General features: G+C 44.7%; 1 protein-coding gene across 1 annotated transcript in view; it reads left to right on the forward strand.

Annotated features, from left to right (window-relative positions):
- Positions 1 to 628: 628 nt before the first annotated feature.
- Positions 629 to 20,645, forward strand: part of SEMA6B (semaphorin 6B) — an 808,975-nt gene continuing 788,958 nt past the window's right edge. The window contains exon 1 of the mRNA XM_040419828.1: positions 629 to 737. Within this exon, the coding sequence (XP_040275762.1) occupies positions 629 to 737 (109 nt within the window). The remainder of the gene's footprint in view (positions 738 to 20,645) is intronic.

Consider the following 20,645-nt stretch of genomic DNA (forward strand, 5'->3'; position numbering starts at 1 on the left):
TCACTTATGGGTTGCGTGAAAATCGCAGCATGCTCTATATTGTGCGTTTATCACGCAACGCAGGCCCCAAAGAAGTGAATGGGGCTGAGTGAAAATCGCAAGCATCCGCAATCAAGTGCGGATGCGGTGCGATTTTCACCCATGGTTGCTAGGTGACAGTCTATTCACTGTATTATTTTCCCTTATAACATGGTTATAAGGGAAAATAATAGCATTCTTTAATACAGAATGCTTAGTAGGTGGTCAATTGAGGGTTAAAAAATAAAAAATAATTAACTCACCATGTTACAAGGGAAAATAATAACATCTACACAACACCGAACCCAAACCTGAACTTCTGTGAAGAAGTTCGGGTCTGGGTACCACAGTCAGTTTTTTATCACGCGTGTGCAAAACGCATTGCACCTGCGTGATAAAAACTGAACAACGGAACTCAATCGCAGTCAAACTGACTGCAATTGGGTACCTACTCGCGCGGGTTTGCCGCAACGCATCCGGACCTTATCCAAACAAGCTCGTGTGAACTCAGCCTAAGGCCATAAATCAAGCTGCCACAAGAATGTTTTAGATAGATAAACTAATCAAAAATTATTTGTTTATTTTTATAGAATTTTATTTGTTATGTACCATGTTCCTCCACGCTGGTCTTCTGTGGTTTTATTTTGTCATAACAAGAAGCTTTGGGGTTTCTTCATTTCCAGATGAGGCCGAACCAATCATTAGAGTTGGAGTTGAAAGTAAGTACATTCTCAGTCACTTCTTTCTTTTTTTTTTAAGTCCCAAATGCAATTTATTAATCTTTTCATCTTATTTTCCTTTTCAACTCTATCATGTGTATTATCATAGATTTTCAAAGGGAGTCTGTCACTTCCTTTCCTTTCTGCTTAATAAATTACAGCACCGATTAGTCAGATATAGAAATTTACATTTGCTGCTACGGAGAAATATCTAATAGATGAGAAAGTGAAATTTCATCATATAATAATAATAATAATAATAATTATAATAATAATAATAATGATCTTTATTTATATAGCACCACCACCATATTCTGCAGTGCTTTACAATCAGGGGGTTGTATACAAACAGAGTCATAAATAACACAGCAGCCAGCAAGTCAGAAATTAAAACAAAAAGAGTGAGGGTCCTGCTTTCAAGAGCTTACAATCTATGAGGAGATAGAGGTGACACAATAGGTAAAAAGTGCTTGTTTTGTACAATGAATGATATCGCCATCTTAACAAAATAAGGGAATACTGTAGATATAAAACTGCATAAGCCAGCCAGCAGCAAATATTTGTAGTGCTTTTGAGTGCATGGGGTGTGATGGATATTGCTAATCAGGTGATGGATCAGGTTCAGAAAATCATGAAGGAGGGGTGATGAATAGAGAAAATTTATATTAGGCTTCTTTCACATATGCGTTTGGTGCGGATCCATCTTGTATCTGCACAGACGGATCCGCACCGATAATGCAAACGCTTGTATCCGTTCAGAATGGATCCGTTTGCATTGTCATGAACAAAGTCAAAACGGCTCCATCCTGAACACCATTGAAAGTTAATGGGGGACAGATCCGTTTTTCAATTGCACCATATTGTGTCAGTAAAAACGGATCCGTCCCCATTGACTTACATTGTAAGTCAGGACGAATCCGTTTGGCTTTGCATCGTCAGGTGGACACCAAAATGCTGCAAGCATTACAGAGCGGAATGGAGGCTGAACGGAGCTAAACTGATGCATTCTGAATGGATCCGTATCCATTCAGAATGCATTGGGGCTAAACTGATCTGTTTTAGGCGCTTGTGAGAGCCCTGAAACGGATCTCACAATCGGACCCAGAAACGGCAGTGTGAAAGTAGCCTTAGAGGATGCAATAGGCCAAACTAAAAAAAATGTCTTTTTAGGGACCACCTAAAACTGTGTATGTTATAAATTAACCTAACTGCTTGGGGTAGGGCATTTCAGAGATCTGGTGCAGCTTGGGAGAAGTCTTGAAAATGGGAGAGCGTCGGATTATGGTGGATGTTAGTCATAAATAATTTGCGGAGTGTATAGAACAGGTAGGGTGGTAGGTAGAAATGTGGGAATGAATGTAGGGGGTACAGCACTGTGGAGAGCTTTATGGGTGAGAATGAGTAGTTTAAAGTGATCCCTATACTGTATGGGCAACCAGTGTAATGACTGGCACAGGGCTGAGAAGGATAGATTGGACAGGGGAGGTCAATTAGTAATAATATACAGTAATTGAGACTGGAATGGATCAGGGCAACAATGAGAGTTTTTGTTGTTTTCCATAGTAAGAAAGGGGCTGATTATATAGATGTTTTTGAGGTTCAGGCGGCATGAACGGGCAAGCAATTAAATATAGGAAGAGATGAAAAGATCTGTGTGAAACCCAGTGCTGCCCAAGTGTTATGGAATCATCACACACTGAGATGAAGATATCAGGTTTAGGTAGGTTAGAAGATGGATAAAACACAAGGACTTCAGTTTTTGAAAGATTCCGTTTCAGGTAGAGCGAGGACATGATGTTAGAGAAAGCAGAAAGACAGTCACCGGTGTTCTGTAGTACAGCAGGGATGATGTTACAGGTTGAAGTGTATAGCTGGGTGTCATCAGCATAGAGATGATACTAAAAACTAAATCTGCTGATAGTCTGTCCAATAGGGGCTGTGTAGAGAGAAAAGAGGAGCGGACATAGGACTGAACCCTGAGTAACGCCAACAGCAAGAGGGAGAGGAGGGGAAGTAGAGACAGCAAATTATACACTGAAAGAGCAGTCAGAGAGATAGGAAAAATACCAAGAAAGAGCAGTGTCCTTAAGGTGCATAGATTGGAATATTGTGATTAGAAGATGGTGGTCTACAGTATTAAATATTGCAGAGAGATCGAGGAGAATTAGTAGAGAGTAGTCACCATTGCTTTTAGCTGTCAGGAGGTAATTTTTCACTATGATGAGGGTAATTTCTGTACAGTCGTGGCCAAAAGTTTTGAGAATTACATAAATATTGGAAAAGTTGCTGCTTAAGTTTTTATAATAGCAATTTGCATATACTCCAGAATGTTATGAAGAGTGATCAGATGAATTGCATAGTCCTTCTTTGCCATGAAAATGAACTTAATCCCAAATAAACCTTTCCACTGCATTTTATTGCTGTCATTAAAGGACCTGCTGACATCATTTCAGTAATCGTCTTGTTAACTCAGGTGAGAATGTTGATGAGCACAAGGCTGGAGATCATTATGTCAGGCTGATTGGGTTAAAATGGCAGACTTGACATGTTAAAAGGAGGGTGATGCTTGAAATCATTGTTCTTCCATTGTTAACCATGGTGACCTGCAAAGAAACGCGTGCAGCCATCATTGCATTCCATATAAATGGCTTCACAGGCAAGGATATTGTGGCTACTAAGATTGCACCTCAATCAACAATTTATAGGATCATCAAGAACTTCAAGGAAAGAGGTTCAATTCTTGTTAAGAAGGCTTCAGGGCAGCCAAGAAAGTCCAGCAAGCGCCAGGATCGTCTCCTAAAGAGGATTCAGCTGCGGGATCGGAGTGCCACCAGTGCAGAGCTTGCTCAGGAATGGCAGCAGGCAGGTGTGAGCGCATCTGCACGCACAGTGAGGCGAAGACTTTTGGAAGATGGCCTGGTGTCAAGAAGGCCAGCAAAGAAGCCACTTCTCTCAAAAAAAAACATCAGGGACAGATTGATCTTCTGCAGAAAGTATGGTGAATGGACTGCTGAGGACTGTGGCAAAATCATATTCTCCGATGAAGCCTCTTTCCGATTGTTTGGGGCATCTGGAAAAAGGCTTGTTTGGAGAAGAAAAGGTGAGCGCTACCATCAGTCTTGTGTCATGCCAACATTAAAGCATCCTGAGACCATTCATGTGTGGGGTTGCTTCTCATCCAAGGGAGTGGGCTCACTCACAATTTTGCCCAAAAACACAGCCATGAATAAAGAATGGTACCAAAACACCCTCCAACAGCAACTTCTTCCAACAGTCCAACAACAGTTTGGTGAAGAACAATGCATTTTCCAGCACGATGGAGCACCGTGCCATAAGGCAAAAGTGATAACTAAGTGGCTCGGGGACCAAAACGTTGACATTTTGGGTCCATGGCCTGGAAACTCCCCAGATCTTAATCCCATTGAGAACTTGTGGTCAATCCTCAAGAGGCGGGTGGACAAACAAAAACCCACTAATTCTGACAAATTCCAAGAAGTGATTATGAAAGAATGGGTTGCTATCAGTCAGGAATTGGCCCAGAAGTTGATTGAGAGCATGCCCAGTCGAATTGCAGAGGTCCTGAAAAAGGCTGAAGAGGCTGGGAGCTAATTTCCTGCCAGATGTTTTCAATTTTCTCTTTGAAGTAGGTGTCCAGATCTTCCCTGTAAAGGTCTGTAATAGGTACCTGCAGGGGTCGACTGGGAACTTAAAGTGGACCTGGAAAAAATACTAAAAGTGGCCCCGTTTTAAATTCGGATCCAAACTGATGGAAGGCAGGGCCAGGAATACCATATTGTGGCACATTATGCCACCCTAAAAGAGCCAAATACCACAGTCCACCATAAAATACTGCCAGCAGCACAAAATACATCTCCAAAAACTTTCACTGGCCTGCAGTGAGGAGGGCTCAGGTAGCCCCCTGGGCATGGGTCCACCGGGAAATTTCCCTGTAAGGTCTATGGCCAATCCGCCCCTGGGTACCTGCACTTTTGGAGTGAGGAGTTCAGGACAATGAAATAGGTCTGTTTGGCAAGGTGGATCGCAGAGTTGTAAGGTGTCAACATAAATTAGTAATGGAGGAAATTTTCTGGTATGTGAGTTTTACTCCGTAGGCGTTTTGTACTCCTGGGCCATTTCTGGAGAAGGCGAATTTGAATTGTAAAAAAGACAAAGGTAATAGTGGCTCACTGTGCCTTTAACAAAGGAGTGGTGCTGCAAAGCCCTGTTGGTCCACCAAACCAACACAATAGTATTTGTAGAAAGTAAAAAAAATGGTCTGAGCACTCAAATACTGCAGTACTGCATGTATAGGGTCATTAATTATTTATTCTCTGCAAAGCATACACAATAAAAACAATATAAAACTGACATATATAGCAATAACGGACATAAGATAAATTCAGCATAAAATGGATCCAAATAAATGTGACGATATAATGCAATATAATCTCAGTTGAACCTCTCACATGAAGGGGTTAAATGCATGTAGTAGTATAATTAGCAGGTTTGGTGTGTGTATCCACCTCAGGTTATAATGGTGAGTGTGTATACTGTACACCTCAAGTTCAGTTTGCCAGTATCATTAATAGATTAATCGGCAGGTGTGTTCCTCCACCTGCAGGAATATACCCACTCTATTGGTAACAAATGAAGCGGTCTAGGTAATCTGTAAAACAATCATAAAATAGGCGATATGGCAGAAAGATTTGCGGTGTATGTGTGGCGTCCCACTATACCGCACTGCCTAAAACGCCTTTTACCTTTCCGGACGGCTTCTATTGCTGTAAATGTCCTTTTGTGAACGGGCCCGTTCATATGATCCTCAATTGACCAGGTTTGTGGTGAGTATTACAGGGATCTCAAGGTGTGTAATGCAGCCAGTGTCTGGCAACACCAGGGAGTCAGTGGGGTAGGGATATCTTTAAATCTGGATTATTCAAAGAAGATGGTGGATAAAGGCATATATGTTGTTGTTCATCCGTACATACAGCAGGTCCTAACCAAACGCGTTTCGGGGTTTCCACTATACCCCTTCCTCAGTGGTCACCAATCGGTGTGAATGGGGAGCAGGTGTGTAAAATTTGGTGTTATCGCTCTCACACCCTCTCATGCTGGTTACTGGAAATTCAACATGGCATCTCATGGTAAAGAACTCTGAGGATCTGTAAAAATCTAAGCTGCAGCATGGTGGCCAAGACCATACAGCGTTTTTACAAGATAGGTTCCACTCAGAACAGGCCTCACCATAGTCGACCAAAGAAGTTGAGTGCACATGCTCAGCGTCATATCCAGAGGTTGGCTTTTCAAGTTAAAAGTGTTGTAACTGGCTGGCACTCCACCGTGTCAGAAGATCCAGTGCTCACTGATGGGGTGAAAAGTCCTAGTTTCGTGTAGAAAAAATTCACGGCACTCGGAAATGTAATGCAACTTAGTAGTAGGTATTTATTCCATCCATGTATAATTTATAGCAAGTGAGACCTACGTTTCGGTCCATCCCGGACCTTGATCATGGCCTAAAAATAAATACAGTTAAGTGTAAATACATATTATACAAAGGGGGTCCTGTGGAGGAACCAGGACCAAAAATTAAATATAGCAGTATAATACAGAGGGGAAAGGAGACAATAAACCGTAGTGGAGAGATACAGTCTATAGGGGAGAATATGACAATATACAGTCAGGTCCATAAATATTGGGACATCAACACAATTCTAACATTTTTGGCTCTATACACCACCACAATGGATTTGAAATGAAACGAACAAGATGTGCTTTAACTGCAGACTGTCAGCTTTAATTTGAGGGTATTTACATTCAAATCAGGTGAACGGTGTAGGAATTACAACAGTTTGCATATGTGCCTCCCACTTGTTAAGTGACCAAAAGTAATGGGACAGAATAATAATCATAAACCAAACTTTCACTTTTTAATACTTGGTTGCAAATTCTTTGCAGTCAATTGCATCCTGAAGTCTGGAACGCTCAGACATCACCAGATGCTGGGTTTCATCCCCGGTGATGCTCTGCCAGGCCTCTACTGCAACTGTCTTCAGTTCCTGCTTGTTCTTGGGGCATTTTCCCTTCAGTTTTGTCTTCAGCAAGTGAAATGCATGCTCAATCGGATTCAGGTCAGGTAATTGACTTGGCCATTGCACATTCCACTTCTTTCCCTTAAAAAACTCTTTGGTTGCTTTTGCAGTATGCTTTGGGTCATTGTCCATCTGCACTGTGAAGTGCAGTCCAATGAGTTCTGAAGCATTTTGCTGAGTATGAGCAGATAATATTGCCCGAAACACTTCAGAATTCATCCTGCTGCTTTTGTCAGTAGTCACATCATCAATAAATACAAGAGAACCAGTTCCATTGGCAGCCAACATGCCCACGACATGATACTACCACCACCATGCTTCACTGATGAGATGGTATCCTTAGGATCATGAGCAGTTCCTTTCCTTCTCCATACTCTTCTCTTCCTATCACTCTGGTACAAGTTGATCTTGGTCTCATCTGTCCATAGGATGTTGTTCCAGAACTGTGAAGGCTTTTTTAGATGTCGTTTGGCAAACTCTAATCTGGCCTTCCTGTTTTTGAGGCTCACCAATGGTTTACATCTTGTGGTGAACCCTCTGTATTCACTCTGGTGAAGTCTTCTCTTGATTGTTGGCCTTGAAACACATACACCTACCTCCTGGAGAGTGTTCTTGATCTGGCCAACTGTTGTGAAAGGTGTTTTCTTCACCAGGGAAAGAATTCGTCATACACCACAGTTGTTTTCCATGGTCTTCCGGGTCTTTTAGTGTTGCTGAGCTCACAGGTGCGATCCTTCTTTTTAACAGTTGTTTTGGCCACGCCTAATGTTTTTGCTATCTCTCTGATGGGTTTGTTTTGTTTTTAAGCCTAATGATGGCTTGCTTCACTGATAGTGACAGCTCTTTGGATTTCATCTTGAGAGTTGACAGCAACAGATTCCAAATGCAAATAGCACACTTGAAATGAACTCTGGACCTTTTATCTGCTCATTATAATTGGGATAATGAGGGAATAACACACACCTGGCCATGGAACAGCTGAGAAGGCAATTGTCCCATTACTTTTGGTTCCTTAACAAGTGGGAGACCTTTTACCTTCCCCCAATTCCATTTTAGCTCGTGCCACATGAGCCAATACGTTGTCACTAAACAGTGAATACTCATCTGTGGACATGGATGACCGTAGTGTGAGGTCAATCTCCGCCGTGTCATTGGCAATGGTGGTTAGTTCCTGTTGGAGGTACTGGATATTCAACAGGATAAAATGTAGAGAATATCTGTTAGATAGCATTTCAAACTTCTTACAAAATAATGCATTGTGAGAAAATAAATTAGGTCTCAAATTAGACCTCATGCCACGTGGAATCCTCTGCATTTTGAAGTATTCACCAAGTGTGGTCATATGCAGGCGTAGTGAGGCCGTCTTTTTTGATAGAAACTCAAATCTCTTTTTGTTGTTCAAATACTTTTATTATCAAGAGCCAAAATAATCACATTACCTTTAAGGATAATCTCTTTTTGAGCTCATGGATAGAGGGAGTGTTCAGAAAAGCAGTATCTCTCCCAATGTCATGTAATATGCGATCAGTCTCCTCCTGGGAGTACATAGAGCCACATGGAAAGTCAATATCCGTCATGATAAGATAATTGTCCAAAGACAATATCAACAAAGTATAAAATTAATCCGTGCTCAGCCAACCAAGCGATATATAAAAAAGGAAAGCAAATGGCGGCACTGGAAAAAACAATGTGGGTGCTAGGTCCAGGGATGTAGCAGCTCACCCCATAGGATACAGACGAAAGACGGACAGCACTCCAAGTAAAAATAGTGGTGTTTATTCACCCATGTGGATGGCAACGTTTCAGCTCATACAAGAGCCTTTTTCAAGCAATGAACACAGTGTATTATGGGGTATACAAACCGGATTCCAAAAAAGTTGGGACACTATACAAATCGTGAATAAAAACTGAATGCAATGATGTGGAGGTGCAAACTTCTAATATTTTATTCAGAATAGAACATAAATCACGGAACAAAAGTTTAAACTGAGAAAATGTACCATTTTAAGGGAAAAATATGTTGAATCAGAATTTCATGGTGTCAACAAATCCCCAAAAAGTTGGGACAAGGCCATTTTCACCACTGTGTGGCATCTCCCCTTCTTCTTACAACACTCAACAGACGTCTGGGGACCGAGGAGACCAGTTTCTCAAGTTTAGAAATAGGAATGCTCTCCCATTCTTGTCTAATACAGGCCTCTAACTGTTCAATCGTCTTGGGCCTTCTTTGTTGCACCTTCCTCTTTATGATGCGCCAAATGTTCTCTATAGGTGAAAGATCTGGACTGCAGACTGGCCATTTCAGTACCCGGATCCTTCTCCTACGCAGCCATGATGTTGTGATTGATGCAGAATGTGGTCTGGCATTATCTTGAAAAATGCAGGGTCTTCCCTGAAAGAGATGACGTTTGGATGGGAGCATATGTTGTTCTAGAACCTGAATATATTTTTCTGCATTGATGGTGCCTTTCCAGACATGCAAGCTGCCCATGCCACATGCACTCATGCAACCCCATACCATCAGAGATGCAGGCTTCTGAACTGAGCGTTGATAACAACTTGGGTTGTCCTTGTCCTCTTTGGTCCGGATGACATGGCGTCCCAGATTTCCAAAAAGAACTTCGAATCGTGACTCGTCTGACCACTAAACAGTCTTCCATTTTGCCACACTCCATTTTAAATGATCCCTGGCACAGTGAAAACGCCTGAGCTTGTGGATCTTGCTTAGAAATGGCTTCTTCTTTGCACTGTAGAGTTTCAGCTGGCAACGGCGGATGGCATGGTGGATTGTGCTCACTGACAATGGTTTCTGGAAGTATTCCTGAGCCCATTCTGTGATTTCCTTTACAGTAGCATTCCTGTTTGTGGTGCAGTGTCGTTTAAGGTCCCGGAGATCACGGGCATCCAGTATGGTTTTACGGCCTTGACCCTTATGCACAGAGATTGTTCCAGATTCTCGGAATCTTCGGATGATGTTATGCACAGTTGATGATGATAGATGCAAAGTCTTTGCAATTTTTCGCTGGGTAACACCTTTCTGATATTGTTCCACTATCTTTCTGCGCAACATTGTGGGAATTGGTGATCCTCTACCCATCTTGGCTTCTGAGAGACACTGCCACTTTGAGAAGCTCTTTTTATACCCAATCATGTTGCCAATTGACCTAATTAGTGTTAATTGGTCTTCCAGCTCTTCGTTATGCTCAAATTTACTTTTTCCAGCCTCTTATTGCTACTTGTCCCAACTTTTTTGGGATTTGTTGACACCATGAAAATTGGAATCAATGTATTTTTTCTTTAAAATGATACATTTACTCGGATTAAACGTTTGATTTGTCATCTACGTTCTATTACAAATAAAATATTAACATTTGCCATCTCCACATCATTGCATTCAGTTTTTATTCACAATTTGTTTAGTGTCCCAACTTTTTTGGAATCCGGTTTGTATATAGTCCAACCCCTAATACATCACAATATAGTCAATTAACAACAATATATAAAATAAAGTGTAAATAGTGCATATAAAGTTTCAAAATACATATATACGTGTATCTTACACATCAGTGGTGAAGCGCATCAATGTCGTATCAAAAATACAGTACGAGGTAAATATATTATACCATAAAAGTGCAATAATTGGTAAGTGGATATATATATATATAAAATTTACGTTGTCAGGGTCCAAAGACCATAGTAACGTAATAGTTTAATAAGGAGTAGATTAAGGATAATAAGATATAAGATAGCATAATATTATTAAGGAATGGGTGTTTTAAAGTTTAATGAAGAGTTGATCTGAGCACAAATAAGACAGTATATTAAAGTATATATGCAGCACGCCAGTCCTTCAGGGTGATCGAATGTGAGATCACGGGTTAATAGGCAGACCGAGGGTTGTGCTTAGTACTCACAGTTTGTAGTATACCCTGGGCAGGCGTACAGCAGTGATGAAGAGGCTGGCACGTAGGTCCTCTGGGGCACTCTCTAGAGATAAAGACCAGGCGGGGTGGTTGGTGAGGTGCCCTGGGTGATCCCTTACAGTCCCTTACAGTTCGAGACGCCAGTGCCGGTAACGGTGGCACACTGATTTGTTGGAGGAATAATTGAGGTACACACGATTATGGTGAACTAGAACTCCTCTTTACTGAACAGTTCAACTATATACAAGTTTCAGACAGTTCCATATGAAGTAGATTTAGTAACAGGCAGGCTTTACATAAATGGCAGGTAGAATCCTAGCAAGATTACTCAGAGGGAATCAACTCACAGATCAGGCTGTACTTTCTGCAGAATACTGTTTGACTTTCTCCAAGGCCCGAATGCCTAATAGCTGGCTTTATCCTTGGGTAGGGAAACCTTCCTCTGGTATAAATCCACTTGCTGTACAATAAACTTCTGCCCTTCAGCTTTCTACTTGGCTGGACACAATTAGCACTGCTCTGTACTTTGCTTGATGCAGGATAACTTCAGGAGGAAACTTCTTCTCCTAGACTAACTTCTGAGCTTCACTTGCTCAGGACTTCAGGCAGGCTAGATTGAGCTACTTAGCCTCCTGGACTGAACTAACTCTTTCCTGTCTGGGCCTAACTATATATACTAGGGGGTTCCCTAGCTCCCTCTACAGCTTGGGAGGAGAAACTACACCCCTAGCAGGCCTGGTACACAGGAAATAACATGAAAATATGCATTACAATGCAATACAAAACACAATAGCAATTTCCCACAGGATGTGGGGGCAACATGTCCCTTAGTAGTGCCCACCCTTACGTAGTGGGACACTACATACCCGGCTACTTTGTGGTTGCCCGTCCTCGGTGCAACACATGGGGCCCGCCCAGCTGGAAACTGTAACCTGAAAGACAAAAATGCAAAGCAGGCATATACAACAATCACTACATTCGCAATGAGATTGGCAGGCAGCTCTGCTGGCAAAGGACAAGTGCGGTGAAAAGGGGCGCCGTTCTCTTCATAAATTGGTACATGGAACGGGGGCGCTGACCTGGTACAGCGTATCAGGAGTAACCAGGATAGTCCATAATGATAAGAATGCCATAGTAAGAAAAGTTCCTGGAGGCTCAAAAGAAAAACATGAGTCCGTACCCGAGTCTTGTAGACAGTTAAGCAGGAGTTTCCCGGGAGAGTTACTCTGGTCAACAACGTAGTCTCCGAATCTCACAGGTGGGTGCCCTTTAGTAGGCCGCGTGGACCTCCTTACCTGCAGAAACTCTTCTTGTCTTGGCTCAAGGGGGCCAGAGGGATCCACAGGCTCCCGAGCCCTTTCTGTTACTCCCTGGGACAGCAGGAACTGGAGTCGGTACCACCAAGTTCAACCAGGGTGTGAGGAACCAATGAAGTGGCTCCTTGTCATGTAACAGGTTCTCAACAGCCCGCATAGGATCAACAGGTTAGGCCGACGACTCTGGCTCAGGAGACTCTGGCTCAATGTCCCCTGCTGCAGTTTCTCCTTCTATGCAGGGCTTTAAACGATTCCTGTGTACGATCTGGGAGCCTTTGCCTTCCCTGGAAATTTGATAAACGTGGGCCTCAGCATTAGGAATAGCAGTTATGACGTAGGGAGTCCTCTCCCACTTACTGTCCAGCTTGCCGGTTCGGTGGTTATTCCTCAACCACACCACGTCTCCTATGGCAAGAGGTTCCGCATGAGCAGCCAGGTCATAGTCTCTCTGCTGCCGCTCTCGGGCACTTTCCATGCGCTCCTGAACAATCTCTTTGGCATTAAGAAGACGTCTTTGATGCTCCACGACCCAAGCAGTCTTTGGTAGTGGGTTGATTACATCGGGTACTTGCACGTCCAGGGAGTGGTCGGCAGGCAGCCTCCCTTGATGGCCGAACATCAAATAGAAAGGCGTGTACCCGGTGGAGCAGTGAATTGTGGCAACAGAGTAGGCCAATTACCCCTTGTCTCAGGAGGTACTGCTCTCAACATTTCAATGAGAGTTTGATTCATTTTTTCACAGAGTCCGTTACCTTGTGGATGATAGGCTGTGGTCTGGACCTTCTGGCAATTGTGTAGCAGGCACAACTCCTGGAACAACTGTGATTCAAACGCAGACCCCTGGTTGGTGAGGATTCTCTCTGGGCAGCCGTAGGGCAGGAGGAAATGCTTCCAGAATGCTTCCGCCGCAGTCTTGGCTGTCAGGTCCTTCACAGACACTGCTACAACAAACTTAGTGAAGTGATCAATAATGGTCAAGGCATAAGTACTGTATAACCTGAGCGACTTGGCTCCAACTTCACATGATCAATGGCAACAAGCTCCAGGGGAGCTTTACTCACTATAGGATGGAGAGGCACTCTCTGGTCATGGCGCTCACTTCTCCCGACGGCACAGGCAGTACATTCCCGGCACCATTTTTCAATGTCTTCCCTCATCCCAATCCAATAGAACCTTCTGCGAATGGTGGCCTCAGTCTTCTGCACGCCGAAGTGTCTGGGCCGGTTATGATACATCTCTAATACAACACTGGCGTCTCGACGTGGTATAAGGATCTGGTAAACCCTATCACAGGACACTGGATCCAGGCTCCTTCTTAGCAACAGGCCTTTTTGAAGGGAGAGTTGGTGGCGATGTCTCCACAATTTCAATAGTTCTGGGTCTGCACTCTTCCTGCGGACTCTTTCAGGAGTTCTTCCACTAGTAAGGAAGTCGAGCAGTTCACCGAGGACTCTACTTTCTGACTGGAGCTTAATCCACCTTTCTTGTTCGCCCCTGAACTCAGGATTATTTGGTGGAGAGGGATTAGCAGCTGAATTATTTTCAGTGTGAACATTATCTTGCTGAGCAAACTTGTTGTAAAACGCCGGCATCTCCACTTCTTCCCAGGCATCCTTTGGTTCATCTGGTGCTTCTGTAGTGGGAATCCGAGACAGGGCATCAGCATTCTCATTTGAGCGGCCTGCCCGGTATTTCACAGTGAAGTCATAGTTGGCAAGGCGGGAGGCCCATCTTTGTTCCAGAGCCCCTAACTTGGCTGTCTTCAGATGCGCCAGGGGATTGTTGTCAGTGAAGGCGACAAACGGAGTGGCAGCAAGGTAGTCCTTGAATTTTTCAGTCACAGCCCACACTAAAGCAAGGAATTCCAGCTTGAAGGAACTATAATTCTTATTGTTTTTCTCAGCTCCCCTCAGGGATCTGCTGGTGTAGGCAATCACTCTCTCTTTGTTGTCTTGCACCTGAACCAACACGGCTCCCAGGCCTCTTTTACTGGCATCTGTATAGAGGTGGAACGGCTTCTGATAATCCGGGTAACCCAGGACAGGGGGTTCGGTCAGCTTCTTCTTCAGAAGCTGGAAGGCAATCTCCCGTTCTTCATTCCATTCCACAGGGATAGGAGTCTTTGGACTCTTTTTGGGATGCCCCCTTAGGAGTTCCTGGATCGGATCCGCAATCTGTGCAAAATGCGGGATGAAGCGTCTGTAATATCCTGCAAAACTGAGAAAACTTCTCACCTCCTTCACGGTGGTAGGAGTAGGCCAATTATGGACAGCAGCGAGTTTATCAGGATCAGGCTGGACTCCTTCTGCACTAACAACATGGCCCAGGTTCTTTACCGTTGGTTTCAGCAGATGGCACTTGGACGGCTTGATTTTGAGGCCATATTTAATGAGGACTTGAAACACTTCAGCCAGATGCTTTAAATGATCCTCATACTTCTTGGAGTAGATAATGACGTCATCCAAGTATAGCAGTACAGTCTCAAAGTTCTTATGGCCTAAACAACGCTCCATCAACCGCTGGAACGTCCCTGGAGCATTAATCAGTCCGAAAGGCATGTAGTTGAATTAAAACAGGCCCATAGGCATGGTGTAAGCGGTCTTTTCCCGGTCTTCCGGGGCCATAGGTACCTGCCAGTATCCACTGGTCAAGTCAAGAGTTGAGAAGCAGGCTGCTGACCCCAGGGCAGTCAAAGATTCTTCAATGTGTGGCAACGGATAAGTGTCTTTTTGGGTGATTTGATTAATTTTTCTATAGTCCACACAGAACCTAATGTTGCCATCTTCTTTACGAACAAGTACTAGTAGTGTTGAGCGAACTTCTTTTCTAAGTTCGGCGTCTAAAATTCGGCTTCCGGTTAGCGAAGAATCCCGATATGGATTCCGAATTCCGTTGTGGTCCGTGGTAGCGGAATCAATAATCGGCCATTATTGATTCCGCTACCACGGACCACAACGGAATTCGGAATCCATATTCTTCGCTAACCGGAAGCCGAACTTTAGACGCCTAACTTAAAACAGAAGTTCGCTCAACACTACTAGGGGCGCAGCCCAGGGACTATGACTGACCTGGATTATATTAGAGTCCTTCATTTCCTGTATCATCTCTTTTACGGACTGGTAGGTAGTAGGCGGTATGGGTCTGTATCTCTCCTTGATAGGAGGATGAGAGCCAGTGGGTATGGTGTGTTTGATTAAACTGACCTCTCCATAGTCCGTGGAGTGCTTGCTAAAGGCCTGGTGGTGCTCTTTCACCAGATTCAGGGCTCCCTCCATTTGATCCTTCGGGGTGGATTCGTTCCCCACATGAAGTTCCTCCCACCAGGATACTGAAGAGGCGCTGGCAGAGACGCTGCTGCTCTGCGCGGTTTGAGACGTCTCCGTGGCAGGCAGACGGATCACATCCTGGAAGGATACCTGGAAAAGAAAGCAACAGGGTGATCACTGAAATTAATCAGACGGACAGGCACTTTACCTTGAGATACGGTCACCAGGCTCTTGGCTTCTCACACAAAGGGATGATTTTCAATTTGGATAGGCTCCACCAGGGTGTAATGACCGGCGTCACGCACAGGGAGGGAAAAGGGAAAGCCCTGCCCAAGGGAGAGGGAAAGGTGGTGACCCCTGACTCACCTTGCGGCAGGCACCTGACTGCCCTGGCGTCTCTAGACGGGTTCCTCACCCGTGCGGCGATCACGTGCCTAAACCCTGGCTTTCCCTAGAATGAGCCCTAGATAGTGAACGGGCCGGTGGGATCGCTAGTCCGCACGCTAGTCCGCACCACTGACACTAAGAGGGAAACACCAGGGAGAGGACAGACAATACAGACAAACACATACACCCAGGTGGGCGACCACAGCAGACCACCAAGATCCAACAGGGATCCGGAGGGTAACGTTCTGGACCAACTACCAGAGAACGCAGCAACACAGCTCCAGAGGGTCAGTATAGAAGTCCAGGCAGGAAGCTTTATATCAGGCAACCAGAGAAGTGTGAGAGGGGAATATAAGGAGGTTGGGAGTGCTGGACAAGGAACAGCTGAGGAGAAGGAGCTACGGATCCCTGAGTGAGCCAAAAAGGGTTGCAAAGCAAACCCAGAAAGCTACCATAAGGAAACAGCCCTATCTTACATAGAGCGCGCAGCCAACCGCTGAGACTTCCTGACCCCGGGTATAACGGAGTCAGGCGTGGGTCTTGACACCCTCGTGACACAGGGCTTGATAGTCTTGGCCCTGGATCCCTAATACAGCACGGCACCACAGAATGATCTGGGAATTTGGTTGCAAGATTACCGGCCGGTTATCCCGGATCCAGGCAGTACAGATTTCTTCTTTTCCATTCGCAAATTTTTGCTGAGCACACAGCACACTGATAGTCTTTTGAATGACTTTTTTAGAAGCAGGTGAAGCGGAAGGTATGGATTGGATCAGTGCTTCAAGTACCTCGGAGTAACAATTTTTAAAGACATTAGTCCCTAAGATCACGGGGTGTCCCCCTTTATCTCCGGCTTGCACCACAAGCACTCCTTGCTGTGGTAAGGTGGCTTCTCCCACCTGAAGGGTAGGTTCCCAGTACCCATGGACTTTCACCGGCTTGCCGTTGCTAGCAATGATATCCAGCCAGGATTCTGGTGGCTGGGTGAGGAGACTTGAATCCCAGAATTTGTCAAAGGTGGGTCGTTGGATGGTGGTGACCTGAGACCCAGTATCCAGCAGGGCTTCAAAAGGTATCCCATTAATGCATATGTTATTTTTTGGACGAGATCCTACGTATCTGGGCATCCAACTTGGATCCTTTGGACCTACTGTTCTACCTCCCGAGGGGTGGTCTTTAGCCTCGAGGGTGGCCCGTTTAACTGCCAACACGTTGTCTCAGTATGGCCATATTTTTTACAATAGGTGCAGACAGGCTGCTTGCGATTCTTAGACCGGTAATTTGGTCGTCCATCGGATTCTTTGCAGGCGGGAGGAGTCTTTGAGGTAGGGGGCTTTCATCTTCCAATAACAATGGTCTTTCCGATTCTTCTATTTTCCTGCACACCTTTTCCAGGCTCTTAGTGAAATGGTTAACTTACTCCATTAACACTGCCACCACGTCTGTTACTGGAGCCTGGGTGGCTTGACTGGCTCCGGATGGTTTCACATCAATAATTTTTGGCTGGCAGGCCTGAGGTTCAAGGGAGGCCGCCGGCCCTATGGGTGGATTTTGACCCAGAATACTGATGGCCAGCTCTTTAAAGTCCAAAAACGTACAATTGGGGTGTTGGGCTGACAGCATCCTCAGCTGGCCCTTTAAGTGTTCAGCATTTACACTCGCAATGAACTGTTCTCTCAGGGTCCTATCCTGGTCCTCAGCCTCCCGGGGGTCCACCTGGACCACAGACCTCAAGGTCTCTTGCAGGGACAAAGCAAAATCCCGGAGTGACTCACTGAGCTGTTGCTTCCTGCAGAAAAATCGCATCTTAACTTCCGACACCGTCCTGGCTTCAAACGTGGTGCCGAGGCGATCAAAGATCTGTTCCACGTTATTTTTTTTGGAGCTGGGCCATGACATGACCTCCCTGCGGGTGGGCCCTTCTAACTGCGCCAAGAGAATTTCCATCTGTTGCTCAGCGGAGATAGGATAGAGCCAGAATAAGGCCATGATTTGGTCTTTAAAGTCTTTCAACTTGTGGGCTTCCCCGGCATATCGTGGGAACCAGGGGGCCCCAAAATAATATGGCAAGGTCAGTGGCATTAGACTGGATGCTGCCATAGCGGCGGGCGCCCATAGCTGCGTGAGTTACAGAAGGCTCGTTGGGGGCCACCTGCCCTGTTTCCTCAGATGCGGACATGGCATGGTCTATAGAGGCAAGTTCTGTAGGCAGACTCACACGGGACTTCGCTCTCTCAGGCCGTTGCTAAGGGTGACCACGGAGAGGGTATGGCCCTTTAACCTCTTAAGGACATAGGGCGTACAGGTACGCCCTTGTGCCCTGGTACTTAAGGACACAGGGCGTACATGTACGCCCTGTGTATTTTCGATCACTGCCGTGCGGCTGGCAGTGATCGGAACCCGGTGCCTGCTCAAATCATCGAGCAGGCACCTAGGCTAAATGCGCGGGGGGGTCCCGTGACCCCCCCATGTCGGCGATCGCGGCAAACCGCAGGTCAATTCAGACCTGCGGTTTGCTGCGATTTCTGAAGTTTCTGGTCCCCGCAGTCCCTGACCGCAGGGATCAGAAACTTTATATGCCATAAAAAAAGTTTTATTTACCCCCCCCTGCACCCCCGAATGATTTTTATGGTGGCGGGAGGTGCAGGGGGAGGGTTGCGGGCGGTGTGGGCGGTGCGGGAGGCGGGCGGTGCGGCAGGCGGGATCGCGATCCCCCGCCCGCCTCCCCTTGTATAATCGTTGGTGTCTAGTGGGGATACCAGGGTGCCAGCACATTGCTGGCACCCTGGTATAAACGGCTGACATCTGCGATGCGATGTCAGCCGTTTAACCCTTTCCATACAGCGGTCCGTACGGACCGCTGTATGGAAAAGGTTAACAGCGCAGGGAGCTCCCTCCCTCTCCCATCGGGGGGCTGCTGTGCCTTTGCAGCCCCCCGATGGGGAGGGAGAGAGCCCCCAGAGAGCCCCCCGAGAGATCCCCTCCTTACCCTTCCCCGTCTGCGAAGTTCTGAGCAGTACTGAGCAGACGGGGAAGGTTCCCATGGCAACAGGACGCCTCTCAGGCGTCCTGCTGTCCATGGTGCTGAACAGATCTGTGCTGAATGGCATAGATCTGTTCAGTGTAAGTAAAATACAGTACAGAACAATATATATTGTACTGTACTGTATTATTCAGACATCAGACCCACTGGATCTTCAAGAACCAAGTGGGTCTGGGTCAAAAAAAAGTGAATAAAAGTGAAAAAAAAGTAAAAATCAAAAAACACATTTATCACTGATAAAAAATGAAAAAAATAAAATTCCCTACACATGTTTGGTATCGCCGCGTCCGTAACGACCTGATCTATAAAACGGTCATGTTACTTTACCCGAACGGTGAACACCATAAAAATAAAAAATAAAAAACTATGATGAAATTGAAATTTTGCCCACCTTACTTCCCAAAAAAGGTAATAAAAGTGATCAAAAAAGTCGCATGTACGCCAAAATTGTAACAATCAAACCGTCATCTCATCCCGCAAAAATCATACCCTACCCAAGATAATCGCCCAAAAACTGAAAAAACTATGGCTCTTAGACTATGGAAACACTAAAACATGATTTTTTTTGTTTCAAAAATGAAATCATTGTGTAAAACTTACATAAATAAAAAAAAAGTATACATATTAGGTATCGCCGCGTCTGTATCGCCCGGCTCTATAAAAATATCACATGATCTAACCCCTCAGATGACCACCGTAAAAAAATAAAAATAAAAACGGTGTAAAAAAAGCCATTTTTTGTCATCTTACGTCACAAAAAGTGTAATAGCAAGCAATCAAAAAGTCATATGCACCCCAAAATAGATGCCAATCAAACCGTCATCTCATCCCGCAAAAAATGAGACCCTACTTAAGATAATCGCCCAAAAACTGAAAAAACTATGGCTCTTAGACTATGGAGACACTAAAACATTTTTTTGGTTTTAAAAATGAAATCATTGTGTAAAACGTACATAAATAAAAAAAATTGTATACATATTAGGTATCTCCGCGTCCGTGACAACCTGCTCTATAAAATTACCACATGATCTAACCTGTCAGATGAATGTTGTAAATAACAAAAAAAAAAACGGTGCCAAAAAAGCTATTTCTTGTTACCTTGCCGCACAAAAAGTGTAATATAGAGCAACCAAAAATCATATGTACCCTAAACTAGTACCAACAAAACTGCCACCCTATCCCGTAGTTTCTAAAATGGGGTCACTTTTTTGGAGTTTCTACTCTAGGGGTGCATCAGGGGGGCTTCAAATGGGACATGGTGTCAAAAAAACCAGTCCAGCAAAATATGCCTTCCAAAAACCGTATGGCATTCCTTTCCTTCTGCGCCCTGCCATGTGCCCGTACAGCTGTTTACGACCACATATGGGGTGTTTCTGTAAACTACAGAATTAGGGCCATAAATAATGAGTTTTGTTTGGCTGTTAACCCTTGCTTTGTAACTGGAAAAAAAATATTAAAATGGAAAATCTGCCAAAAAAGTGAAATTTTGAAATTGTATCTCTATTTTCCATTAAATCTTGTGCAACACCTAAAGGGTTAACAAAGTTTGTAAAATCAGTTTTGAATACCTTGAGGGGTGTAGTTTCTTAGATGGGGTCACTTTTATGGAGTTTATAATCTAGGGGTGCATCAGGGGGGCTTCAAATCGGACATGGTGCCAAAAAAACAGTCCAGCAAAATCAGCCCTCCAAAAACCAAACGGCGCACCTTTCACTCTACGCCCCGCTGTGTGCCCGTACAGTAGTTTACGGCCACATATGGGGTGTTTCTGTAAACAGCAGAGTCAGGGCAATAAAGATACAGTCTTGTTTGGCTGTTAACCCTTGCTTTGTTAGTGGAAAAAATGGGTTAAAATGGAAAATTAGGCAAAAAAATGAAATTCTC

This window comes from Bufo bufo, chromosome 2, assembly GCF_905171765.1.
Source record: "Bufo bufo chromosome 2, aBufBuf1.1, whole genome shotgun sequence".
In the NCBI taxonomy this organism is placed as follows: domain Eukaryota; kingdom Metazoa; phylum Chordata; class Amphibia; order Anura; family Bufonidae; genus Bufo; species Bufo bufo.